General features: G+C 44.6%; 2 protein-coding genes across 4 annotated transcripts in view; both read right to left on the minus strand.

Moving 5' to 3' along the window:
• Positions 1-8208, minus strand: part of TMEM237 (transmembrane protein 237) — a 33221-nt gene extending 25013 nt beyond the window's left edge. Inside the window, exons 1-2 of one of the 3 annotated variants that reach the window (XM_037912778.2) lie at positions 7690-8208; positions 5131-5162 (exon numbers count right to left, since the gene is read on the minus strand). In XM_037912778.2, coding sequence (XP_037768706.1) covers positions 5131-5162; positions 7690-7719 — 62 coding nt within the window. In that variant the 5' untranslated portion in view covers positions 7720-8208. Of the gene's footprint in view, positions 1-5130; positions 5163-5970; positions 6008-7689 lie in introns of those variants that run through there. The other 2 variants (XM_037912776.2, XM_037912777.2) reach the window with 2 other exon arrangements.
• A 2568-nt stretch (positions 8209-10776) lies between these two features.
• The window catches only part of MPP4 (membrane palmitoylated protein 4), a 41211-nt gene continuing 39503 nt past the window's right edge, over positions 10777-12484 (minus strand). The window contains exon 22 of the mRNA XM_043525056.1: positions 10777-11220. Within this exon, the coding sequence (XP_043380991.1) occupies positions 11029-11220 (192 nt within the window). The 3' untranslated portion in view covers positions 10777-11028. The remainder of the gene's footprint in view (positions 11221-12484) is intronic.

The raw sequence follows: 12484 nt of genomic DNA on the forward strand, positions 1-12484 counted from the left end.
ACAAACATCCTATACCCCAAGGCCCATGGAAAGTCAAAGGAGGAAGTTACACATACCCAAACTCTTACATTTTTAAGGTACTTTTTAAAAATTAGATAAAAAAAAAGTTGTTTGCTGCTAGGCTAAAACTTACATAAAAATGTTAAAAGAAAAGGAGTACTTGTGGCACCTTAGAGACTAACCAATATATTTGAGCATAAGCTTTCGTGAGCTACAGTTCACTTCATCGGATGCATACTGTGGAAAGTACAGAAGATCTTTTTATACACACAAACCATGAAAAAATGGGTGTTTACCACTACAAAAGGTTTTCTCTCCCCCCACCCCACTCTCCTGCTGGTAATAGCTTATCTAAATGGTGAAATCCTAGCGGATCTTAAACATAAAAAAGAAGCTTACAAGAAGTGGAAGGTTGGACATATGACCAGGGAAGAGTATAAAAATATTGCTCGGGCATGTAGGAAAGATATCAGGAGGGCCAAATCGCACCTGGAGCTGCAGCTAGCAAGAGATGTCAAGAGTAACAAGAAGGGTTTCTTCAGGTATGTTGGCAACAAGAAGAAAGCCAAGGAAAGTGTGGGCCCCTTACTGAATGAGGGAGGCAACCTAGTGACAGAGAATGTGGAAAAAGCTAATGTGCTCAATGCTTTTTTTGCCTCTGTTTTCACTAACAAGGTCAGCTCCCAGACTGCTGCGCTGGGCATCACAAAATGGGGAAGAGATGGCCAGCCCTCTGTGGAGATAGAGGTGGTTAGGGACTATTTAGAAAAGCTGGACGTGCACAAGTCCATGGGGCCGGACGAGTTGCATCCGAGAGTGCTGAAGGAATTGGCGGCTGTGATTGCAGAGCCATTGGCCATTATCTTTGAAAACTCGTGGCGAACGGGGGAAGTCCCGGATGACTGGAAAAAGGCTAATGTAGTGCCAATCTTTAAAAAAGGGAAGGAGGAGGATCCTGGGAACTACAGGCCAGTCAGCCTCACCTCAGTCCCTGGAAAAGTCATGGAGCAGGTCCTCAAAGAATCAATCCTGAAGCACTTACATGAGAGGAAAGTGATCAGGAACAGTCAGCATGGATTCACCAAGGGAAGGTCATGCCTGACTAATCTAATCGCCTTTTATGATGAGATTACTGGTTCTGTGGATGAAGGGAAAGCAGTGGATGTATTGTTTCTTGACTTTAGCAAAGCTTTTGACACGGTCTCCCACAGTATTCTTGTCAGCAAATTAAGGAAGTATGGGCTGGATGAATGCACTATAAGGTGGGTAGAAAGCTGGCTAGATTGTCGGGCTCAACGGGTAGTGTTCAATGGCTCCATGTCTAGTTGGCAGCCGGTGTCAAGTGGAGTGCCCCAGGGGTCGGTCCTGGGGCCGGTTTTGTTCAATATCTTCATAAATGATCTGGAGGATGGTGTGGATTGCACTCTCAGCAAATTTGCGGATGATACTAAACTGGGAGGAGTGGTAGATACACTGGAGGGGAGGGATAGGATACAGAAGGACCTAGACAAATTGGAGGACTGGGCCAAAAGAAATCTGATGAGGTTCAATAAGGATAAGTGCAGGGTCCTACACTTAGGATGGAAGAATCCAATGCACCGCTACAGAGTAGGGACCGAATGGCTAGGCAGCAGTTCTGCGGAAAAGGACCTAGGGGTGACAGTGGACGAGAAGTTGGATATGAGTCAGCAGTGTGCCCTTGTTGCCAAGAAGGCCAATGGCATTTTGGGATGTATAAGTAGGGGCATAGCGAGCAGATCGAGGGACGTGATCGTTCCCCTCTATTCGACACTGGTGAGGCCTCATCTGGAGTACTGTGTCCAGTTTTGGGCCCCACACTACAAGAAGGATGTGGATAAATTGGAGAGAGTCCAGCGAAGGGCAACAAAAATGATTAGGGGTCTAGAGCACATGACTTATGAGGAGAGGCTGAGGGAGCTGGGATTGTTTAGTCTGCAGAAGAGAAGAATGAGGGGGGATTTGATAGCTGCTTTCAACTACCTGAAAGGGGGTTCCAAAGAGGATGGCTCTAGACTGTTCTCAATGGTAGCAGATGACAGAACGAAGAGTAATGGTCTCAAGTTGCAATGGGGGAGGTTTAGATTGGATATTAGGAAAAACTTTTTCACTAAGAGGGTGGTGAAACACTGGAATGCGTTACCTAGGGAGGTGGTAGAATCTCCTTCCTTGGAGGTTTTTAAGGTCAGGCTTGACAAAGCCCTGGCTGGGATGATTTAACTGAGAATTGGTCCTGCTTCGAGCAGGGGGTTGGACTAGATGACCTTCTGGGGTCCCTTCCAACCCTGATATTCTATGATAAAGTGATCACTCTCCTTACAATGTGTATGATAATCCAGGTGGGCCATTTCCAGCATAAATCCAGGGTTTAACAAGAACGTCTGGGGGAGGGGGGCGGGGAGTACGAAAAAACAAGGGGAAATTAGGCTTGAATAGAGACTGGGAGTGGCTAAGTCATTATGCAAGATAACCTAAGTTAACTGTATCCAATTTGCAAATGAATTCCAATTCAACAGTCTCTCGCTGGAGTCTGGATTTGAAGTCTTTTTGTTGTAATATTGCGACGTTTAGGTCTGAAATCGAGTGACCAGAGAGACTGAAGTGTTCTACGACTGGTTTATGAACGTTATAATTCTTGACATCTGATTTGTGTCCATTTATTCTTTTACGTAGAGACTGTCCAGTTTGACCAATGTACATGGCAGAGGGGCATTGCTGGTACATGATGGCATATAGATATGTGGGCACAGTTGGCAATGGGCTTTGTTGCAAGGATAGGTTCCTGGGTTAGTGGTTCTGTTGTGTGGTATGTGGTGGTATAGGGTGGTGCTTATGTGACCATCGTTTATTAGCACTGTAGTGTCCAGGAAGTGGATCTCTTGTGTGGACTGGACCAGGCTGAGGTTGATGGTGGGATGGAAATTGTTGAAATCATGGTGGAATTCCTCAAGGGCTTCTTTTCCATGGGTCCAGATGATGAAGATGCCATCAATATAGCGCAAGTAGAGTAGGGGCGTTAGGGGACGAGAGCTGAGGAAGCGTTGTTCTAAGTCAGCCATAAAAATGTTGGCATACTGTGGGGCCATGCGGGTACCCATAGCAGTGCCGCTGATTTGAAGGTATACATTGTCCCCAAATGTAAAATAGTTATGGGTAAGGACAAAGTCACAAAGTTCAGCCACCAGGTTAGCCGTGACATTATCGGGGATAGTGTTCTTGACGGCTTGTAGTCCATCTTTGTGTGGAATGTTGGTGTAGAGGGCTTTTACATCCATAGTGGCCAGGATGGTGTTATCAGGAAGATCACTGATGGACTGTAGTTTCCTCAGGAAGTCAGTGGTGTCTCGAAGATAGCTGGGAGTGCTGGGAGTGTAGGGCCTGTGGAGGGAGTCTACATAGCCAGACAATCCTGCTGTCAGGGTGCCAATGCCTGAGATCATGGGGCGCCCAGGATTTCCAGGTTTACGGATCTTGGGTAGTGGATAGAATATCCCAGGTTGGGGTTCCAGAGGTGTGTCTGTGCCACCCTATACCGGAAACCTACTGACTGCTATTCCTACCTACATGCCTCCAGCTTTCACCCTGACCACACCACACGATCCATTGTCTACAGCCAAGCTCTAAGATACAACCGCATTTGCTCCAACCCCTCAGACAGAGACAAACACCTACAAGATCTCTATCAAGCGTTCTTACAACTACAATACCCACCTGCGGAAGTGAAGAAACAGACTGATAGAGCCAGAAGAGTTCCCAGAAGTCACCTACTACAGGACAGGCCTAACAAAGAAAATAACAGAACGCCACTAGCCGTCACCTTCAGCCCCTAACTAAAACCCCTCCAACGCATTATTAAGGATCTACAACCTATCCTGAAGGATGACCCAACACTCTCACAACTCTTGGGAGACAGGCCAGTCCTTGCCTACAGACAGCCCCCCAACCTGAAGCAAATACTCACCAGCAACCACATACCACACAACAGAACCACTAACCCAGGAACCTATCCTTGCAACAAAGCCCGTTGCCAACTGTGTCCACATATCTATTCAGGGGACACCATCACAGGGCCTAATAACATCAGCCACACTATCAGAGGCTCGTTCATCTGCACATCTACCAATGTGATATATGCCATCATGTGCCAGCAATGCCCCTCTGCCATGTACATTGGTCAAACTGGACAGTCTCTATGTAAAAGAATAAATGGACACAAATCAGATGTCAAGAATTATAACATTCATAAACCAGGCGGAGAACACTTCAATCTCTCTGGTCACGCGATTACAGACATGAAAGTTGCGATATTACAACAGAAAAACTTCAAATCCAGACTCCAGCGAGAGACTGTTGAATTGGAATTCATTTGCAAATTGGATACAATTAACTTAGGCTTGAAATAGAGACTGGGAGTGGCTAAGTCATTATGCAAGGTAACCTATTTCCCCTTGTTTTTTCGTACCCCGCCCCCCCGGACGTTCTTGTTAAACCCTGGATTTGTGCTGGAAATGGCCCACCTTGATTATCATACACAATGTAAGGAGAGTGATCACTTTAGATAAGCTATTACCAGCAGGAGAGTGGGGTGGGGGGAGAGAAAACCTTTTGTAGTGGTAAACACCCATTTTTTTCATGGTTTGTGTGTATAAAAAGATCTTCTGTGCTTTCCCCAGTATGCATCCGATGAAGTGAGCTGTAGCTCACGAAAGATTATGCTCAAATAAATTGGTTAGTCTCTAAGGTGCCACAAGTACTCCTTTTCTTTTTACGAATACAGACTAACATGGCTGTTACTCTGAAACCTATAAAAATGTTAGTCTACTGCAATTTTTTGTGGTGAAATACAAAACTGAAATAAAGCTAGGTTTATAACGAAACTGCTGACACAGCCTTCACCCTAGCTTCACAAATGCAAGTTTGATTTTATTTTAAACTTTGTTCAGCGCAGAATTGAAAGCATATTTGTCTCTTTAAGACACTTAGCAAAATGTCACTAAAGTCAGTGAGAGCTCTATGAGATTTTTGTTGAGTTCATTTTTCTTAATTTCACAACTTTCAAGTACATTCCAGGGCACAAAAATTACCATATTTCATATAATCAGCTAATCTTACCTTGGAACTGGGGGAAGGGCACGGGGTGGGCACTGAAATAAAAAAATCTTCCATTAGTATGTTATGAAACCATCTCCCTTCTAAACCCTTGCTAAGCCATTTCACAGAAACAAGCTAATTCCAAGCATGACTGACACATCCAACAAATATTAAAACTTCTGATAGGCGATTCTGAACATAAAATACATATGCATATGTACACAAGTGCATTGAGATCCTTGGATGGAAGGTACTATGTAGAAATGTAAAGTAGTATATGATACAAATTTGACGTCAATGCCTAAATTCAGATGTGTGCTGGATTTTAGAGAGATACTATAGACACCTCAGAGGCATATGTAGCTGTTCTCTTTAAATATTTTTACTTCTCTGATAATAAACTACACAAACAGGAAAGTTAATTCATCACTCCAATCAGTTATTGAAAATATTATCTACAAAAACACTGCCAAAAATTAGGCATTTAATATCAACATATTTGCAGATTATAGTATGAAGAGTTGCAGGTACTTTACTAGTGAAATTATAAATTTAGAGATAGAACAGTCTAACATGATAAAATGTGCAAGAAAACACAACCTTTTCAAATTATTTTGACCATAAGGTCAAAACAAAATTAAAACTACAAAATAATAAAACCTCTTGTTAACAGACTAGCTGAAGCACAGCTCACACACCTGATAAATGTTTCTCACCTAGAAAAAATGAGGCAGCTTAGATTGAGATTTTGTATTAAATAAGTAAACTGGACAAAGGAAAAATCCCCATGCTCCGAAGACTTTATTTCAATTAAAAATTACACAGATAATGTAATTAAAGGCTTGCTAGAACTGAACTCACCACTTGTTTCTTCCCCATACCATTCAAAATCAGTCCTTGAGAGAGACACTGAACAGCTTCCTAAACCCGGCAGTGTTGACTCTGACCTCATCTTACTCTGCACAAAAATAAGCTTCTGATAGACAGGATTAGCTAGACATGAACCTTGTTGTCCCTGATATTGCTCTTATTTAAGTCTATGGGAATTTTGCCATCAACTTTCCAAATGGAACATCAGTAGGTCTTAATGCTGCTTGCAATTAAAGAAATCCAAGATCCCATGACCCTTAACTCACAAGAGTAATTCTTACCCATGCTTACATTGATCGGGATGCGGGACAAAGAGTTAAATATCGGGACATCTGGTCACCCTATCCAAACGTGACCCAGGCTAAATTGCACTGAACTGAATTTATTTGCCACAGAAGCATAACGGGCTAAGTCAGCACTGCCAGGATTTAAACCAGTGGTTCTGAGGAGTGTAGGTACTGCAAGTCCTGAGATTTAGACCATTCTTATTTTTATAGCTCTTTATATCTTCAAAACACATTACACTAATTTAAAAACCCTGTGATATAAGCGTATTTATTATAAGGATAAGGAAACCAAGGCAGTAAGAGAGACTTGCTTGCCCAAGCCCAGAACAGAATAGGGATCAGAAATTCCTGGCTGCCATTTGCACGAGATCATGTTCATGTGCAAGACGTTGCTAGTTATTTGATCAATAAAGGGGGTTAATATGTCCCCTTGGAAAAAAGTCACTCTTTTTGGTCTACCGGGGGGGGGGGGGGGGAGCCCACAATTGTTAACACTGGTGAACTCCAACAGCAGCAGCGTAAACAACGCTCCCACAAGCACTAGCATTCTTAATACAGTACTGTGTTATGTAGGTCTGAGCAGGGTTAACAACACTGTTAAAAAGTTGGTGGCCACAGGAGCTTGGTTTACGCGAAGGCTCCCAATATTGCTACAACTAGGATGCAATTGCAAAACACGCCGTCTGCTCAGTTATTTCAGCAAACTGATTTTAAGCACTGCTTTTAAAGCTACAATCTCCTCACGTGGCCGTGCTGGCCAGCTCAGATGGGGCACAGAACTTTACTGAAAGGGCTTTTGAAAAAAAGACTTTTCAAGATTGGTCTGTACCATGAACGGTTCTTAAACTACAGCTTGTAATCAAGATCTGGGTCCCATCTGCACAACCGAGGTAGCAGAATCCATATTCAACACAGTTACTTAGCACGGCTGAAAATGCAGGTCAGGTTGGGGCCTCAGAAGGCTCAGCAGGATTAAAAGCCTCCATATAGCCATCCATCTGTGTTACAGACTGAACTGGAGCTGAAGGGGGGCCACTGACAGGGAGACGTCAAAACCCCTGCCTCCAACCTGAGAGGAAGAGGCTGTAAAACTCAAAAATAACTCTGAGAGCCCCCCCCCCCCATCCTGCACACTCCCCCCATGAGGGAGCCTTCCCCCCCACACCCCTTCCCCAACCTGCAACCCTCCCACACACACTCTCCCTCTCCACCTACACACGACCCCCATGAGGAAGCCTCACCCTGCCTCCAACCCCCAACACGTTCCCCCATAAGGGAGCTTCTCCCCACCTGCAACCCCTCCTACATGCCCTCTCCCCACACTCCCTGCTCCCCACCTACAAACCCCAACACATTCCCCCGACAAGGGAGCCACCCCGCATTTCCCCTCCTCTCGCTGCGGCAACCTGCCCAGGCCCCTCACCTGGCGGGCTCCCTGCTGCGGGGTCTCCATGCCGCCCCTTGCCTTGAGCTCGCGGCCGGCTCCACAGCCCAGCGCGCCCGTCGCCGAGACGCTGGAGCCGCGGGGGAAGGGGAGGGTGCTGCCGGGCAGGGATTTCCGGGCGGCCACCAGGGGTCAGCAAGGAGGCTGCGGGCCTGGAGGTTAACGCCCCCCCGGCTCCGGCCCCTGGCTCTGCCCGGGCCCAGGCTGCACAGCGAGGCGGGGGCGGGCCCGCCCCCCCAGCAGGGACCACCCCGGGCGGGCTGGAGCCCGCGCTGCGTGAGGCGGGGGCTGTAGCGTACGTGTGGCTCCGGCCCCCGGGGAGAGGATGGCGAGCTCGGGAGGGGGGGGCGGCCTGGTGTAGCAGCTGGAGCCCCCCCTCCAGCTGGGGGCGAGGCCGCTTTTGGCTCATCCCTCCTGCCCCTGGGCTAGGCGGGGTTGGCGCGGGCTCCGCTCTCCAAGGCCAAGAGCGCCGGGGGTAGCGCCCAGGCCCCCAGCTGCTGGGTCACGCAGCCGCCGGCCCCCCCGGCCCTTGTGTCAGACACTGCAGGTTGCAGGCGTCAAGCAGGCCCGAGCGGGCAGCCCCCCTCCCCCCCGCCGCCCCGTTACAAGCGGGATCTGCAATTAGGGCCCCGCCCCCGCTGCCCCAGCTGGGGTGCCGCGGCAGCACTTGCGTTTCCTGGGGCTGCGGTCTGCAACCTTTGCTGGAGCATCTCTCCCTGGTGGACTCAGGCTGAGACACCTGCTGACGACAGGGAACCTCACTTTTAAGTGCATCTTGAAATGTTTTGTTTAAACTGGACCAAGGGGGGGGGGAGGGCTGGGGAAGAAGCCTCAAAAAGAACACAACGATGAACAGCAGCGCCCTGCAATAGTACTTTGCATGGCCATCCTTGGAGCCTTCGCTCGTTTACCAATCGAGTTAGCTCATGTTGTTCATTTGTGATGCCGCCTGCCAATTCAAGGTTCCTCTGCAGTCCTGGACAGGAAGAATCAGAAGGAACGTGGGGGTTTGCGCACTCAGCCTCTGAAGGGGAGGAAATAATATAAGTACAAAAATAAGTACAGTATCACAGAAAAAAAATGGAACTAGCAAGAGGAATCCAGACTAAGAAAAACAAAATATAGGGATTTGCACAATTCTAAGAAAAATCTAAACAAAACTCCCACTATCTAAACTAGGCTCTCTGTTCAATGACTGAATCACACATACTCTTAAAAGGGCAAAGTATAAGAGCTACCAGGATGGTGTGAAAGAGCTCTGTGTGGCTTGTCACATACAACTATTTTCCAGCTCTACCATTGCATTAAAATATGCTTTTAATATCACCACTTTTAAATGTGCAGGTTTTTTGTTTTGTGTTTTTAAACAGCCTTGACTGGCAATTATAAGAGAGCAAAGATTGCATTTTAAAAGCTCTTACAGGAAATCAAATGTAGAAAAAAGACAGGAAGACCATAACACCAATGCCCAAGCTGCCCTGTGACCAAAGGAACTGATTGTTGGGAAACATACCTACACATGAACATGGCATAGTGCTTCAGAAGGGGAGAGAAACCATCACCAGGTTCTCTTCAGTTTGCTGGTAGTAGGGGGGGAAAGAACTGGAAGGAACCTATTCCTTTATACTGTCCTGACGTGTACTTTACACACTCGTCCAGAGTAGTGATGTATTGGCACATGAATGGTCAATAGCTGGTATAAGATACCGATCTCTAAAAGTGCACTTAACTGGAAGTGTATTACCTGGGTTTAATGTGTATTGTAATTTTTAGCTAGAGCAGTCAGTAGGTGTAAGAACTGTGTGAAGGGAAAACCCAGAATCTTTTTTATTAGACTTAAGAAACCCACATACATAGCCTTAACATTTGCGTTACTTATTTCCTGTAATGGTGAATGACTGGTGCAACACGTACAGTAGAAAACTCAGGTGCATAAGACACTGGACACTGAGCTCTGCACTCTTGCTTTCCCTAGCTTTGAAAATAAAACTTTTTTGCTAAATGCTTTAAACCTCTAATTGTTCTGTTTTACATAAATTAAAAATGACCCAGGAAAAGGAAGTTTTTACCAGTTTACCCAATTGACCTTGCAACATGTTTCAGTTATACTGGTTAGGATGAGAGAGGAGTGCAGAGTAACCAAATGCAAGTAAGTACTTGATGAATTTATAGTGTTATACTTCTACATAAACTAGGACAAGAGAGGATTCAGTTCTAAAGATACCATTATTCTTTAGTATATTACACAAACCTGTTCATTATCAGGCATCATAAATACACATTTGCTTCTAGTGGACAAACAGTGGATTACTAGTATAAGCCAAGATGCACCAAAGGGAGTCAGGAGTTAGAGTTACCAGCAACTGTCCTCCTTTTGATGGTGCATCTCATTTCTAAATCCTGGACCAGAAGCAGGGTGCTGCCATCAATCAGCTGTGCACATCATCATCTGCCATTCTTATTTACTACTGTGTTTGGGAACCCTTGCAACCAAAGGACTCAGAACCCAAGGATGCTCTCTTATACTTAGGCACATGAGTAACTTCACTGATTTGACTTCAGTTAGACTAGTCATGTGAATAAGCATTTGCAGTATCAGGCACTTAACTGCTTCTAGACTGATAAACCTGCTCTTGTAAATTGCTTTGGCTAACCTGCTATGGACTAGATCATCATTACATTTAGTGATGTGTCTTTACAAAGATGATATCTGTCAGCATTCAATAGCTGTAAAAAAATTAAAATAAAGTCAATTTTATTTTACAGGTGAATGTAAGTCATTTTTGTTGTGAATGGCATTAAACCTAATTTAAAAAGAAACATCAGCTAAGAAACTTGTTTGAGACAGAAGCAAGCAGCATAATAATACACTTATAAAGCACTCTCGCCTGGTGCATCAAGTCAACCTACTAAGCATACTCCAAACTTGCTACATCTTGATAAAACCATGGGGGATTATCCTTTGGGAATACACAAGCATCATAAAAAACAAGAAGGCTCTAACAAAAAGGAAGTATGGGAAGCACTTTTTCTTTAACTCGGGTATGATTAGACCACACAAGTACATGCAAGAAAACAGATCTTTTATTTTTGTAATTCTGAGATACTACAGCACTTTTTTGGTACAAAATTGATGTTAAGCATCACATGTTGCAGTAAGAACTACAGTGAAGACAGTATGATTATCTTATTATAGCTTTTTTCCTAATCCCCCTCCAAACTCTCTCCACACAAAGATATATTCTTACAATCCTGACAGGATTATTCTGGAGGTAAAACATAAGATATAATCTTTGTGAAGCTGCCTGCTTCTCAGAATTATGGCTGAGTGTCTGAACAAATCCATGTAGCAGGGACCCACTGGGGATCATCCTGTGCCTGATGGACTGCAGACAGCAGCTGCACACAGGCCTCTTGTAAGTTGTCATTTACAATCACTTGATCAAAGAATTGACCAAACTGAGCTTCCATTTTCTTAGCACAGTCCTCCATCTCCTGCAAGTCTTCCTCCTGTAAGAGACAGTACAGACCTATAGAACATTATAGTTTCATGTGGGACACTTTTGGATGGGAATAGGTTTATCCAAGTTTTCACTTTCTACTCTTCCAAAGAGGAACTGGAGGTTAGTGGCTAGATGACAGAAATGGGAGCCAGGAGATTTGATTTCTCTTCCCAGCTCTACCATTGACTCAGTATGTGACCTTGGGCAAGACACTTAGCCCGTCTGTGCTTAAGTTTCCAATTTGTAAAATAAAGGATACTACTACTTCCTTACCTCACAGGGAGGTTGTGAGGGTTTATTCACTGATGTTCATAAAACACTTTGAGATCCTCATATAAAAGGTGGCATAGAAATACAAAGTATTATTATTATAAATAAAGACCTTCTATTCTGCCATGGTTCCCCCTGAAAGTGTTGCAGACATCCCTTCAGAAAACTTAGTTTCTATATGTCAACTCCAAACCATTTGCATGCGTGTCCCATTATAAACCTCATGCTTCTTGGAATAAGCTCCCCTGTATTAAAATATGATCACTTGATATTCGTTTGAGAATAAGAGGGAGTTCTTGCATATAATTTCCAGTGGGACTCAATCCTGCAAACCATCTGCAAGCAGAAGCTCTGACTGAAGTCATTGCAAGTTCCACGGGGCTTCCAGGATCAGTTATTTTGTATGTCTTTTCAGGGTAGGGACGATTTGGAAAACCACACCATGGGCCAGATCCTCAGCTAGTGTAAATTGGCGAAGTTCTAGTGACTTGAATGGAGCCATGCCAATTTACATCAGCTGAGGATGGTTCCTGTCTGTAAATGTTAACACAAACGGAAATTATTCTGACTTATAACCTATAGCAACTGTAAGATAGGCATGCCATTACAATGGTAATCAATTCTAAACCTTTGGAGCACGACTGATGGCTTGCATGGTTCACAAGAAGTCTTCCTCTACCCCCACGTGCTGCATTGCACAGTTGCCTAGATGCTGTGAGGGTGCTGCTATTTGCCTCTGAAGTATCACTGTACTGGCTAATGCTACAGGCAGAATCCAGATGTGATAGACCAGAGGTCTGATCAGTTTTGCCACACCTATGTTCCTAATCTGTATTTCAGTTTGTCAGCAATAATTCCCCAAAATTCCATGTTTTTAGTTATGTAATTATGATCACCTCCCACAGACAAAATAAAGGAAAAGGGAGTCTAGGAAGTCATCAGAAATCTAAAATTTTAAAACATACAGTGCTAGACAATGAAGGTCAAATTGAAGACTAAAA

The sequence above is a fragment of the Chelonia mydas genome, chromosome 11, assembly GCF_015237465.2.
Source record: "Chelonia mydas isolate rCheMyd1 chromosome 11, rCheMyd1.pri.v2, whole genome shotgun sequence".
Lineage (NCBI taxonomy): Eukaryota > Metazoa > Chordata > Testudines > Cheloniidae > Chelonia > Chelonia mydas.